This window comes from Anolis sagrei, chromosome 1 (assembly GCF_037176765.1).
Source record: "Anolis sagrei isolate rAnoSag1 chromosome 1, rAnoSag1.mat, whole genome shotgun sequence".
NCBI classification, from domain to species: Eukaryota; Metazoa; Chordata; class Lepidosauria; order Squamata; family Dactyloidae; genus Anolis; species Anolis sagrei.
Window position 1 is genome coordinate 284,392,843 of NC_090021.1, and position 12,774 is coordinate 284,405,616.

Consider the following 12,774-nt stretch of genomic DNA (forward strand, 5'->3'; position numbering starts at 1 on the left):
ATTTATTTAGAACTTTTATGTACCAGTCTTCTCACCTCCGTAGAGGGACTCAGGCCAGTTCATAACAACAATATCACAGACAATCGTTTAAAAACATCACACCCCGTAATACACTAAAACATTAAAATACTAAAATACAATCATATAATTACATAGGCCAAGTCGTCAAAATGAAATCGTAGTTCATCACCATCCGTCCGTGTAGTCACGAGTTATTGACTCACTCGTCAAATGCCAGTTTCCAGAGCCAGGTTTTCACCTGTTTTCTAAAGGTCAGGAGAGAAGGGGCAGTTCTAATCTCCAGTGGGAGAGAGTTCCAGAGCCGAGGGGCCACCACCGAGAAAGCTCTGTCCCTCGTCCGCACCAGACGCGATTGCGAGGATTGTGGGACCGAGAGCAGGGCCCCTCCAGAAGACCTTAACAATCTTGATGGTTCATAGGGGAGAATCCGTTCGGACAGGTAAACTGGGCCGGAGTCATTTAGGGATTTATAGGTTAACAGTTGGCAGTGTGGCCGTGTAGGAGGGGCCTAAGACACCACTAAAGGAATTGTTTCCCCTCTAGCTCAGCCTGGATATGCATTGCCATATAATGAGGTTCAATGCAGTTAAAATGAGCCCCAGTGGCGCAGCGGGTTAAACCGCTGAGCTGCCAAACTTGCTGAAAGGTCGGTGATTCGAATCCAGGGAGCAGAGTGAGCTCCAACTGTTAGCCCCAGTTTCTGCCAACCTAGCAGTTAGAAAACATGCAAATGTGAGTAGATCAATAGGTACCACTCTGGTAGGAAGGTAAGGGCACTCCAAGCAGTCATGCTGGGCACATGACCTAGGAGGTGTTTACTGACATTGCTGGCTCTTTGGCTTAGAAATGGAAATGAGCACCACCCCCCACAGTCGGACACAACTGGACTTAACATCAGGGGAAAACCTTTACCTGGGTCAACACTGAGCCAACCAGTGCCATTTTGATGTATTTCTTTAAACTGGGAATGGGGTGGTTAGTGTTTATTGGTGAACGGGGAAAGGTCGTACCAAATATTTCTAAACAATAATCAGCAGCTTTCTTCATGCCTTAGGAAAATTTATACTGATGATTTTGAGTGTATTTACTTTCTTCTGTTGTGTTTCAGGTGCTTTAAGTGGGGTTTGCTCAAAACTGTTGCATTTGTCCTTCATTTGTGATGTTTGCCCATGTCCCCCCACCTCCACAATCAAAGGGGTCCTTTGATGTGCTGCTATGTAGATCAGAACCTTTGCTCCCAATCCTCATGATACCAATAAATATAGTATGATGATATACAATACAAAATGGATTGATTTTCCAGTAACAGCAATATTTATTCAGAAGTAATTCAGAATATAAAGAGATAGCTACATAGATCCTCAGATAAAAATATGAACATCTGAGTTTAAGTAATTTGGATATCATAATTTTTTTTAACAGAAAGGTCCACAAGAGACCTGTTATTTAATTATTCTCAAATAGACATGCAGCTTTTGGGAATCTGCTATTAATCTGCCAACAGTTAGGTAGTTGTTTTTTCTTAGAGATCCTCTCCAAAAGTTAACCAAGGCAGATGGAGAGATTGAATGCAGCAGCTGTAGAGGTGGAGACACATCAATAGGTCACGCTGCATGTTTGAGTTTCTTTGTCCACCAGGTAGTAGACTTTAGAGATGCATGCCATGTCCCCAGAAGTAATTTGATATTGAGGAAATCCATTTCCTATGTCCTATTAGAATAAACTGCTGTGTCGAACATTACATTCACAATGGGTGTCCCTGTACTATATAATCCCAATGTGCTCTTCACAGTGAACAATGGTACGAACAACATGGGGGATCTCAGCCTCTAATATGTTTGAAATGCCTCAGTGAACCATGGCTGTTGAGGGTGAGCTGTCAGGTCCCTTCAGTTGTTCAGTGCATGTTCACTCAGAGAAGTTGCAAAGAATCTATTCTTTGCTTTCAAAAGTTCATAAAAGATTTAACCTACAGAGGAAAAAACAAAGGAATACTCATTCATTCCTAGGTATTAAACACAAGTAAATTTAAACTTTGAAATGAAATGCCACATATTTCCTTGGGACATTAACTTTCAATATTTCTGTGCATTTCTCACAGGTGAGTTCTTGCAGATTATTTCTGATGCTGCCATCAGCTCAAATGATGAAAATTTGAAACAAGTATTTCTGTTCTATCACAATTAAGGAATGCAACTTCAATATGTAAAGAATACCACCATTCATATAATCTGGTAAAAAGAACCCATATCTCTGAAATAGGCTATGACTACGTTCCTCCAAAGGAACAATTCCTTTCCACTTGGTGAGATAGAAGCTTTAATGGCTTCCAACACAATATCAGCCTGATATGCAATGGCATTCTTTGTAATTATATCAAAAAGCAAAAACAGCAAAAAGAGATTATATAAGGCATAAATACAAATATTAAATATTGTTTCCTACATACATTTTTTTCCTTCTGTGTGAATTGATTACTTTCCGTTTACTTCTTCCGACAACTCAACTGGAGAGATAACTGAGCTCAGTCTTCTAAAACCATGGATCAGCTGAACCTTATAGTATACAGTCATGGCAAGAGCAATAGTTGCTGAAGTCAAAGCAAATAAAGTTCCTACAACAACTCCTGCAACAATAGCACTCCTATCTTGTGAAGCAGGTCCGCTGTCACTACTGCCACCATGGCCTTTTTTGAGACAATTAGGAGGGGCCCAGCCATAATTACAATGACAATGTTTGTAGGTGTTGCATACTCCCCGGTTATGACACTTAGATGGATTACAGTCATATTTCAAGAGAGAGACATGCAAACACTCTCCACCAATGCACATCATGTCTGTGGCACAAGGAGTGCCATCCCTTACTGCTCCGTGATCAGGTATTTCCACTCCACTGTGGTAGTCTAGGCCCCAGCACTGAATGTCCCCAGTCTGTGTCTGAATGATGGTGCTGTGCTCTTCCAATCTGGGGAGATCATCCACATTCTCACACTGGATCCGGCCACACAGGATGTTCAAAGTTGTACATTTGTTATAAACCCCATGTTCAAGGCCACAGTTGCCAAAACGATCACCTTGAGCATTCACTATTCTGAAACAATCCTCTGAAGCCACTCTTGCTTGGGGGCCAAAGATAATTTTGCACTGCCTGTCATGCGTAGTACAATTCCCATCATAACAATATGCCCCATCTCTGCATGGGGCTCCATCTTGAACATAGACATCTTCGGGACACCATTCTGAAGTTCCATGACAATATTCAGGAAGATCACATACACTAATATTTCTTCTGCAAATAGAACGAGCTGGAGCATACTGGCAGTTTTTGCAACATGATCCAAATGCACAAGTGGCCCCTGAACGTAACTCACAATTAGACTGGCAACAGGGATCTGATTCACATTCAGCTTCTGAACCACAATCACATTGCTCTCCATCTTCCACAACTTTGTTTCCACAATACCTGAGTTTATGCAACATTTCATTTGGCGGTATTAACAAACACGGACTGTTCCTCATTTCGAAATAGTCCCTATAACTACAATTGCTAAACTGATCAGTGAGGTATTGAAATTCACTCATGATGCAGGCCCCTCGCTCACAATGACAATCTTTTTCATCATGGAGCATACCAAGATTATGTCCTATTTCATGAGCCAATGTAATAGAGAAATAAAATAAATTTCTAGATATAAAATAACTAAGACCAGCAGCATTGTCACCACAGATTGTTTGTATAAATGCAACTCCATGTATTGGATGGAATGCTTGTAATACAAATAAGTGAGCAGCATCATTCTGTAGACGAGGAAGAAGTGAACGTCTTCTCCAATCGGAAAAAGCCGTAAGTGTATCCTGCGGACTGAAATTAATAGTTATAAGATTCCTTTCTGTCCAGATTTCTAGTCCAACTAAAGACAGCTCAAGAGAAAGTGGGTCATAGAATGAAATAGCAATATGAAAAACAATCAGAACATGCCAAAGAAGAACTGTTTCATTTCTGTCAAACCCCACAAATCGATCATGTTCCACTACAATTGCCAGCTTTACATATCTAACATGGGTCCACCACCCATTTTGCAAATTCCTTTTAACCACCACTTTTTCTGTGCTCTGCAGCAGAATCCTTTGCCGTCTTTCTTCTTCCTTTGTTACCCCACACCTCATCCTGTCAGCACCTTCCTTCTCTTCCAGACGATACACTACATGCTGGAAGCTAGTAGATGGCTGAACAGGTTCAATTTCATAGGTCATGTTGTCAAGCTGAAACACACCTCTGAGTCCTCCAGAGCAAATGCTGAGGGTGACCTGGGAAGAGAGCTGGCCCTGGACAAAGCCATGATAGAAACAGTCTTCCTTGATGAAAGGATAGTCCACTTGGAGTTCCCCCACCTTATTGTAGGTGAAGACAGGAAAGTGTTTAGGGACAAATGCTTTCTTCTGCCTCAGATGGAACATGTGGCCCTTGCCCTCAATATTCAACAAATAGCTGAGGCCTTTGGAATCTTCCTGACCATATCTAGGAGTCAGTTTTTTTGGGATGGTCACCTCATAAGATGCGTATCTAAATCCCTCTGGTGGCGTCTGACCAGCAATCTCATTCTGGACACTAATGAGAGTTAGCACAAACAGAGGAAGAGGTCTCCTGAGGTATATCCTTTGACATTCCATTCTTGGATGAGAAGGCCCTTGGAGCTCTTATCAAGCTAGAAGCTAGATGAGAATGAGGCTGCATCTGTATTAGCAGAAGGAGAGGAAGATTCTGTTCATAGCAACCATCAATGAAAATTCCTTTAGAATAGGGGTGGAGCTTAGAGAATCAAGTACAGAACAGTATGCCCAAGATGGCATGGCAATGCAAAAGGTACTCAAAAGTGGCTAGATGGAAAGTTTACAGAATGACAAGTTAATTTATATTGATATTTGTTACTTAAGAGCAAAATTTCACATTTGATTTAGATTTAATTCTAAAACTGAGATGGCACAATGATGTTTGTCTCGTGATATGCCATATATCTGCCTGTAATAGCTACTACTCTTTCTTTCTTTCTTTTTTTTTTTTTTGTGTGAAAACTTCCCACAGCCAGCCAACCAAAGGCCTTTGGGATAGCCTTTGCCCATGGACTGCAACTTTGAAAAGCATTGCTCTAAAACAGAAAACAGATTGCAGGGGACAGCAAAAGAGATTTAAACATGGGCTTAATGCTAATCTTAAAAATGTGGAATAAACACAGATAATTGGGAAGCCCTGTCACTTGAGCATTCTTAATGTAGGTCAGCTGTTACCAACAGGGCTGTGGATTTTGATAAGGCCCGAATAGAGGGCGAAAGAGAGAAAGTCCCTCCTATTGAGGCCTGGCACCTCGCTGAAACTCCACAGACTGTCATTGACTAGAGGTAGACCAGTATAGCTAGATGAGTTCCCAGATTAGTTAGTTGATAATTGGTTTTGAAAAGGCTTGTCCAAGCCTGAATCTTGCTGGGACCAACTACAGACACGTCTTGCCTCCAAGATTCCCTGGTGGTAATAAACCTAAACTAAAGATGGCTCCCTTTCCCTGGACAAAAGGGCAGGCAAACTTATTGATCTAAACCAGGAAGGGTTTTCCTAAGCTCCGCCATCATAAAATTAACAGAAAAATGACTATTCCCAGTTCTATCACACTCCCCACTCAAAATTGCAAAGAGCAATTTTTCCACATAGCTAAATAAACAAACAAACATATTCATATAAGGGTCAAAACTATTGGTTTTCCACCAAAACCACCAAATCTGTGGTTGGTCTCTCAAACGTAGAAATCTTGTCTCCGTTGGCAACTCTGTCCGGCACCTTTCTTCTCTGTCCATCTGAACTAGGATAGGCCTTTTCTATGATTCCCAAAGACCAGGAATGACAATCTAAGTCTTTGTTCTTGAGGAGAATGACATTTTCCTGACAAATGTAAATTTCTTTTTATTGCCATATCTTTAGTTTCTGTAATGAACTCAGGTATTCAATTTTTCATCTATGCCAGAACTCATTGGCCAGAGACTGGACTTGTTTCCATCTTTGTTTGAACATACCCTCTGGCACTGGCCCCTCTCCACTCTGGAGATTTGAATGTTGAAATCATTGCTGGAGGTAATAGCTGAGTCCTTTCAAGATCCCCTGAAATAAGTGACAAAGGTCTATTGTTGAATATAGCTGTCACTTCTGCCATGAGAGTAGCTAGCACCTCATGAGTTATGGTCTTGAGCTTTAAAATCATGGCATTTAGGATCTTTCTACTAATGCTAGTCATTCTTTCCCATGCACCTCCCATGTGAGATGCATGGGGCATGTTAAATGTTCACTGAATTTTTTCCTGGTCGGGGAAATTGGCCAATTTTTAATCTGGCCAAATTAACTAGACAATCGAGTTCCTTGGCTGCTCCGGTGACGTTGGTACCAATATGATGCTGCTACTGTGGCGCATGCTTGGATAGGATCAAGTTAATTCTATTGACTGTAAATACTTTAAGCCTTTTGGTAGTATTCTTCAAATATTCTATGACCACCATGCTGTCACTATAGGAATAGGTTTTGTCAAATTCTTTGCTTATTTCTGATTTGATAATTTGAAAGATTTGAGAGGCCAGAACAGGGGCACACAGTTCTAATCGAGGGTTTGAGTGTGTGGGGCTACCTTTGGCTTTGCAATGAAATACCCTACTGGATACTTGTCCTTTTTGTTCTAGCGAAGGTAAGCCACCGCTGCAATGGCCCTTTCTGACGCATCAAAGAAAACGTGGAGCTCTTAAGCAGATTTGGATCTCTATGACTTTGACAGGGAGGAAGGATCTTAACAATAGCACAACTATGCTTTCATGCCTCTGAATCTGGCTGTCTTATCTATTCTTCTGTTGCAAGCATAACGTGATGTTTTGCCGCTTAATTTGTAAAATTATAATGTAATTTGATGTTTTAATAGGCTTCATCCCTCCTTAATATCTAACATCTTCACATATCCAATGATCTGCTGGCCTGTTTATGTTGGATAAGTGAGGCTTTACTGTATTGCTAAACATGCTGTCTATCAAATGGAAAGCTCAAATTATGCCGCCAGATTCCAAAGGAACAATTCCCTTCTTCATGGAGGGACAGAGCTTTAATGGCTTCCAACACAATATCAGCCTTATACGTAATAACATTCTTTGTAAGTTTATCAAAAAGTAAAAACAACACAGAAATTAAATAATGCATAAATATAAAAGTATTAAATTTAGTTTCCTACAAAAAAATTATTCTGTGTCAATGGTTCACCTTTAGTTGACTTCTTCTGTCAAATCGACTGGGGAGATAGCCGAGCTCAGTCTTCTAAAACCATGGATCAGTTGAACCTTATAGTATACAGCTATGGCAAGAGCAATAGTTGCTGAAGACAAAGCAAATAAAGTTCCTACAATAGCCCCTGCAACAATAGCACTCCTATCTTGTGAAGCAGGTCCACTGTCACTACTGCCACCATAGCCTTCTTTGAGACAGTCAGGAGGGGCCCAGCCATAATCACAATGGCAATGTTTGTAGGTATTGCATACTCCACGGTTATGACACTTAGTGACATTACAGTCATAGTTCAAGAGGGATACATGCAAACATTCTCCACCAATGCACATCATGTCTGTGGCACAAGGAGTGCCATCCCTTACTGCTCCGTGATCAGGTATTTCCACTCCACTGTGGTAGTCTAGGCCCCAGCACTGAATGTCCCCAGTCTGTGTCTGAATGATGGTGCTGTGCTCTTCCAATGTGGGCAGATCATCCACATTCTCACACTGGATCCGGCCACACAGGATGTTCGGAGTTGTACATTTAATATAAATCCCATGTTCAAGGCCACAGTAGCCAAAACGATCACCTCGAACATTCATTATTCTGAAACAATCCTCTGAAGCCACTCTTGCTTGGGAGCCAAAGATAATTTTGCACTCCCTGTCATGCGTAGTACAATTCCCATGATAACAATATGCCCCATCTCTGCATGGGGCTCCATCTTGAACATAGACATCTTCGGGACACCATTCTGAAGTTCCATGACAGTATTCAGGAAGATCACATACACTAATATTTCTTCTGCAAATAGAACGAGCTGGAGCATATTGGCAGTTTTTGCAACATGATCCAAATGCACAAGTGGCCCCTGAACGTAACTCACAATTAGATTGACAACAGGGATCTGATTCACATTCAGCTTCTGAACCACAATCACATTGCTCTCCATCTTCCACAACTTGGTTTCCACAATATGGGAGGTCATGTAACATTTCACCTGGCGGTATTAACAAACACTGATGGTTCCTGGATTTGAAATAGTCCCTATAACTACAATTGCTAAACTGATCAGTGAGATATTGAAATTCACCCATGATGCAGGCCCCTCGCTCACAATGACAATCTTTTTCATCATGGCTCATACCAAGATTATGTCCTAATTCATGTGCAAATGTAATAGAGAAATAAAATAAATTTCTAGATGTAAAATAATTAACACCAGCTGCATAACGCTCATTACAGATTGTTTGTAGATATGCAATTCCAAGTACTGGAGAAGACTCTTTATATAAAAATAAGTGAGCAGCATCATTCTGTAGACGGGTAAGAAGTGAAAGTCTTCTCCATTCAGAAAAAGCCGAAAGTGTAGCCCCAGGAGTGGAATCAATAGTTATGAGATTCCTTTCTGTCCAGATTTCTAGTCCAACTAAAGACAGGTCAACAGAAAGTGGATCATAGAATGAAATAGCAATATGAAAAACAACCATGACATGCCAAAGAAGAACTGTTACATTTCTGTCAAACCTCACAAATCGTTCATGGTCCACTACAATTGCCAGCTTTGCATATCTAACATGGGTCCACCACCCATTTTGTGAATTCCTTTTGACCACCACTTTTTCTGTGCTCTGCAGCAGAAGCTCTTGCCATCTTTCCTCTTCCTTTGTTACCCCACACCTCATCCTAACAGCACCTTCCTTTTCTTCCAGACGATACACTACATGCTGGAAGCTAGCAGGTGCCTGGACAGGTTCAATTTCATAGGTCCTGTTGTCAAGCTGAAAAACACCTCTGAGTCCTCCAGAGCAAATGCTGAGGGTGACCTTGGAAGAGAGCTGGCCCTGGACAAAGCCATGATAGAAACAGTCATCCTTGATGAAAGGATAGTCCACTTGGAGTTTCCCCATCTTATTGTAGGTGAAGACCGGCAAGTGTTTAGGGACAAATGCTTTCTTCTGCCTCAGATGGAACATGTGGCCCTTCCCCTCAATATTCAAGAGATAGCTGATGCCTTTGGATTCTTCCTCACCATATTTAGGGGTCAGTTTTCTTGGGATGATCACCTCATAAGAGACGTATCTAAATCCTTCTGGTGGTGTCTGACCAGCAATCTCATTCTGGACACTAATGAGAGTTAGCACAAACAGAGGAAGAAGTCTCCTGGGATATATCCTTTGACATTCCATTCTTGGATGAGAAGGCCCTTGGAGCTGTTGCCAAGGTAGAAGCTACATGTGAATGAGGCTGCATATGTATTAGCAGAAGGAGAGAAAGATTCTATTCATAGCAACAATCAATGGAAATTCCTTTAGAACAGGGGTGGAGCTTAGAGAATCAAGAAAAGGACAGTATGGCCATGATAGCATGGCAATGCAAAGGGTACTCAAAAGTGGCTAGGTGGAAAGTCTACAGAATGGCAAGGTAATTTCTATAGATATTTGTTACTTTAAAGCGAAATTTCACATCTGATTTTCAATTTAATTCAAATGAAATGACTATAAAACCAATATGGCACAATGATGTTTGTCTCCTAATATGCCATATACGACCTTTAATAGCTACTATTTCTTTCTTTTTTGAAAACTTCCCACAGTCAGCCAACCAAAGGCTTTTGGGATAGCCTTTGTCCATGGACTGCAACTTTGAAGAGCATTGCTCTAAAACAGAAAACAGATTGTCAGTGAATGGCAAAAGAGATTTAAAGATGGGCTTAATGCTAACCTTAAAAAATGTGGGTAGCCCTTATTATCTCTGATATAGATCATGATTTTAGGGGGCCCTGCCAAGGTAGAAGCCAGCAAGTCCCATAATGAGGGAGAGACAATAAGCACCAATAAAAGTTTCCCTGTTTCCCAATAAATCTCACGAGGATGAAGCAAGCCCACTGAAGTTTACTTTCTACTCCAGCTGCAAAGGATGATGACCGCAGTAATCTGCCAAGAGGCCAACATGCTCCTGAGCAGGAAAATACGGAATATATACAGTTGTCAAATTCAAATTTCCTATGCCCACCCCCCGAGCCGGCTTCGCTATGATTGGTTGTGACGTCAGCAAGCCGGGAGAAGCAGCAGGGGTGGATGTGACTCCTCCAATCAGAGCCTGGGCCCCACTTCGGCCACTCAGCCAATGTGGTGAGAGGAGGCATGGCTGCAAGGAAAACAATCATGTCCAGGTGATTGGATTATGAATGGTCCTTCCCGGACCTGAATGACAAGCAATCAAGGATGATAGCTGTAAGCCCTCTAGCTACCGACCCGACTATTGATATAGAGTTGAAACAACATCTTCATCTGGGTCCACAGAGCCAGCCTGTTTTCAAAAGTTCAGTAATATTGGCTTCCTTGAGAGGATCTTTGGATTCTCTTCTGGGGAGGGGAAATGGCTTTGTTGGAAGAAACAGAAAAATCCCCTTCCCCTCGCAGATGGGGGAAATTTCCTTTGTGTCAAGTGATTACCATGTCCATGAATCCCCAAATCCTCAGGTGGCCTAGTCAAAAAAAACCCTCCGAAACCCAAGAAAATGGGCTATTTGCTTATTGTCCTTGCTCAAGAGTTTCTGCAAAGTCCATTGTTTAAGGGTGATGACCCAGGAAGTTTGGCAATACCTGAGTCCTGAGATGCATAGTTCATAAAGAGGTCATCTTGCTTGATATTTTTATATAAACATACATGGACAATAAACGTGGATATGGGCACTACAGAGTTCATATAGGAAAAAGGGAACATGAGGGTTGGGGAGAGATCTGTCTTGGTCACCCAAGAGTTCACATAGAAGGGTACAAAGTTTATATCAGCACTGAGCAGCCGAAGACCATTCATAAAACAAGAGGTCCATTCATAAAAAAGGGAATCCAATTCATAAAAAGGATCAGAATAGCCTGGGTCACAGGGGTGGCACATGAGGAATTTTCTGGGGTCTGTAGACACCATCAGGCACCATTAGAGGTGACACACACAAGAAAAGGAGGGGGACACAGCCACCATTGCCATGCAGGACCATGGGACCATGGGGAAGGTCTCGGGTTCCCACATAGGGAAATTGGGTGGGAGAAGTGGATCTGAGGGGCATAGGGATCCATTCAGGAGAAAGCGAGATGGCAGTTAGTCTTATAAGTCACCAGGGAGAAAGATGGCACGGTCATCTTGGTAAACTATGCCACCCTAAGAACCTCCACAGAGTGGAGGTTCTTACTGTGTGTTGATCAGTGTGCACTGACCTCCAAACATTAAAAAAAAATCATGCACAGGCATCTTCCAAGGGGGGCGGGGGCGGGGGGGAGGAAACAAAAAAACAACCAAAGTCCCATGGCAATCAGCGAGTGGCGACAGAGACAGGACTGTGAAATCTGGAAGACCCTAGTCACAGACTGCCATAAGGGCGGTGGATACGGACTCAGTCATTCTACCTCAAGGTCCGAGGCAGTTGAGTAGTTCTGCAGCTGTATCCATGACTGAGCAGCACCTTTAAGGATGCGCTCTGCTTACCCCACACAGGGAAGGGGCTAGAAAAGGTGCCCTAAACATAGTCTGCCTCTCTTATCCCTGACTGGACTGCCGTGTCTATTGGGGTCACCACCCTGTGGCCAAAAAAGAGCCAAGAGGAAGGCGCATCAAGCCAATCACGACTGGAACCACCTTTCCCTGGAAACCAATGCCCTCACAGTGGGAGATGATGGAGATCAAAAATAGGGCTCCATAGTCACCTATGGACCCACCCTGGAGGATTATACTACTCAGACAACGAGAGATCGCCTAAGTAAGTAAAATAAGTATCTCTGTTGGTTTTCTTAGACCTCTCAGTGACCTTCAATACCGTAGACCACAGTATTCTTCTGAGACACCTTGCGGGAAAAGGGCCTCAGTCCTTCCTAGAGGATCAAACTCAGAAAGTGTTGTTGGGACACACCTACTCGGCTACACAACCATTGACTTGCAGGGTCTCACAGGGTTCAGTACTGTCCCCTATATTGTTTAACATCTACATGAAGCTGCTGGGGGGAGGGTCATCCAGAGTTTTGGAATTTGATGCCAACTGTACACAGATAATGTCTAACCCTATCACTCCTTTCCGCCTGATGCTTAGGAGACTGTTTAGCTTGGCGGCTGTGACGGTCTGGTTGAGGGGGAACAAATTGAAATTGAATCCAGACAAGATGGATATACTCCTAGTCAGTTGTAAGGCCATACAGGGTATAGGGTTACAGCTTCTGTTGGACAGGGTTACACACAGGTTAGGAGCTTGGGAGTTCTCCTGAATTCACTGTTGAGCCTGGAACCCCAGGTTTCAATGGTGGCCAGGGGAACATTCGCACAATTAAAACTGGTGCATCAGCTGCGCCCATACCTTGGGAAGCCAGACTTGGTCACGGTGGTCCATGCTCTTGTTATATCTTCAATAGGTTACTGCAACACATTCTACGTGGAGCTGCCTTTGAAGACTCTTCGGAAGCTCCAAATAGTCCA

The 12,774-nt window shown here is 42.5% G+C and overlaps 1 protein-coding gene and 1 pseudogene across 1 annotated transcript; both read right to left on the bottom strand.

The window, feature by feature from the left end:
• Nucleotides 1-2,495: 2,495 nt before the first annotated feature.
• LOC132761839 (disintegrin and metalloproteinase domain-containing protein 21-like) lies at nt 2,496-6,475 on the bottom strand. The gene is made up of 2 exons (XM_067467480.1): nt 6,449-6,475; nt 2,496-4,715 (listed from the first exon to the last, which is right to left on the bottom strand). The coding sequence occupies exons 1-2, from the start codon at nt 6,473-6,475 to the stop codon at nt 2,496-2,498; spliced, it is 2,247 nt and encodes a 748-aa protein (XP_067323581.1).
• An 829-nt stretch (nt 6,476-7,304) lies between these two features.
• On the bottom strand, nt 7,305-9,561 carry LOC132761840 (disintegrin and metalloproteinase domain-containing protein 20-like; annotated as a pseudogene).
• Nucleotides 9,562-12,774: the final 3,213 nt, after the last annotated feature.

Bases quoted from the DNA above. Each gene is read 5' to 3' on its own strand.
- LOC132761839 (XM_067467480.1), bottom strand. From the start codon at position 6,475: ATGCGCCACAGTAGCAGCATCATATTG. The intron at 4,716-6,448 runs GTACCAACGTCA...GCTTGATAAGAG, and splicing joins ACAGTAGCAGCATCATATTG to CTCCAAGGGCCTTCTCATCC.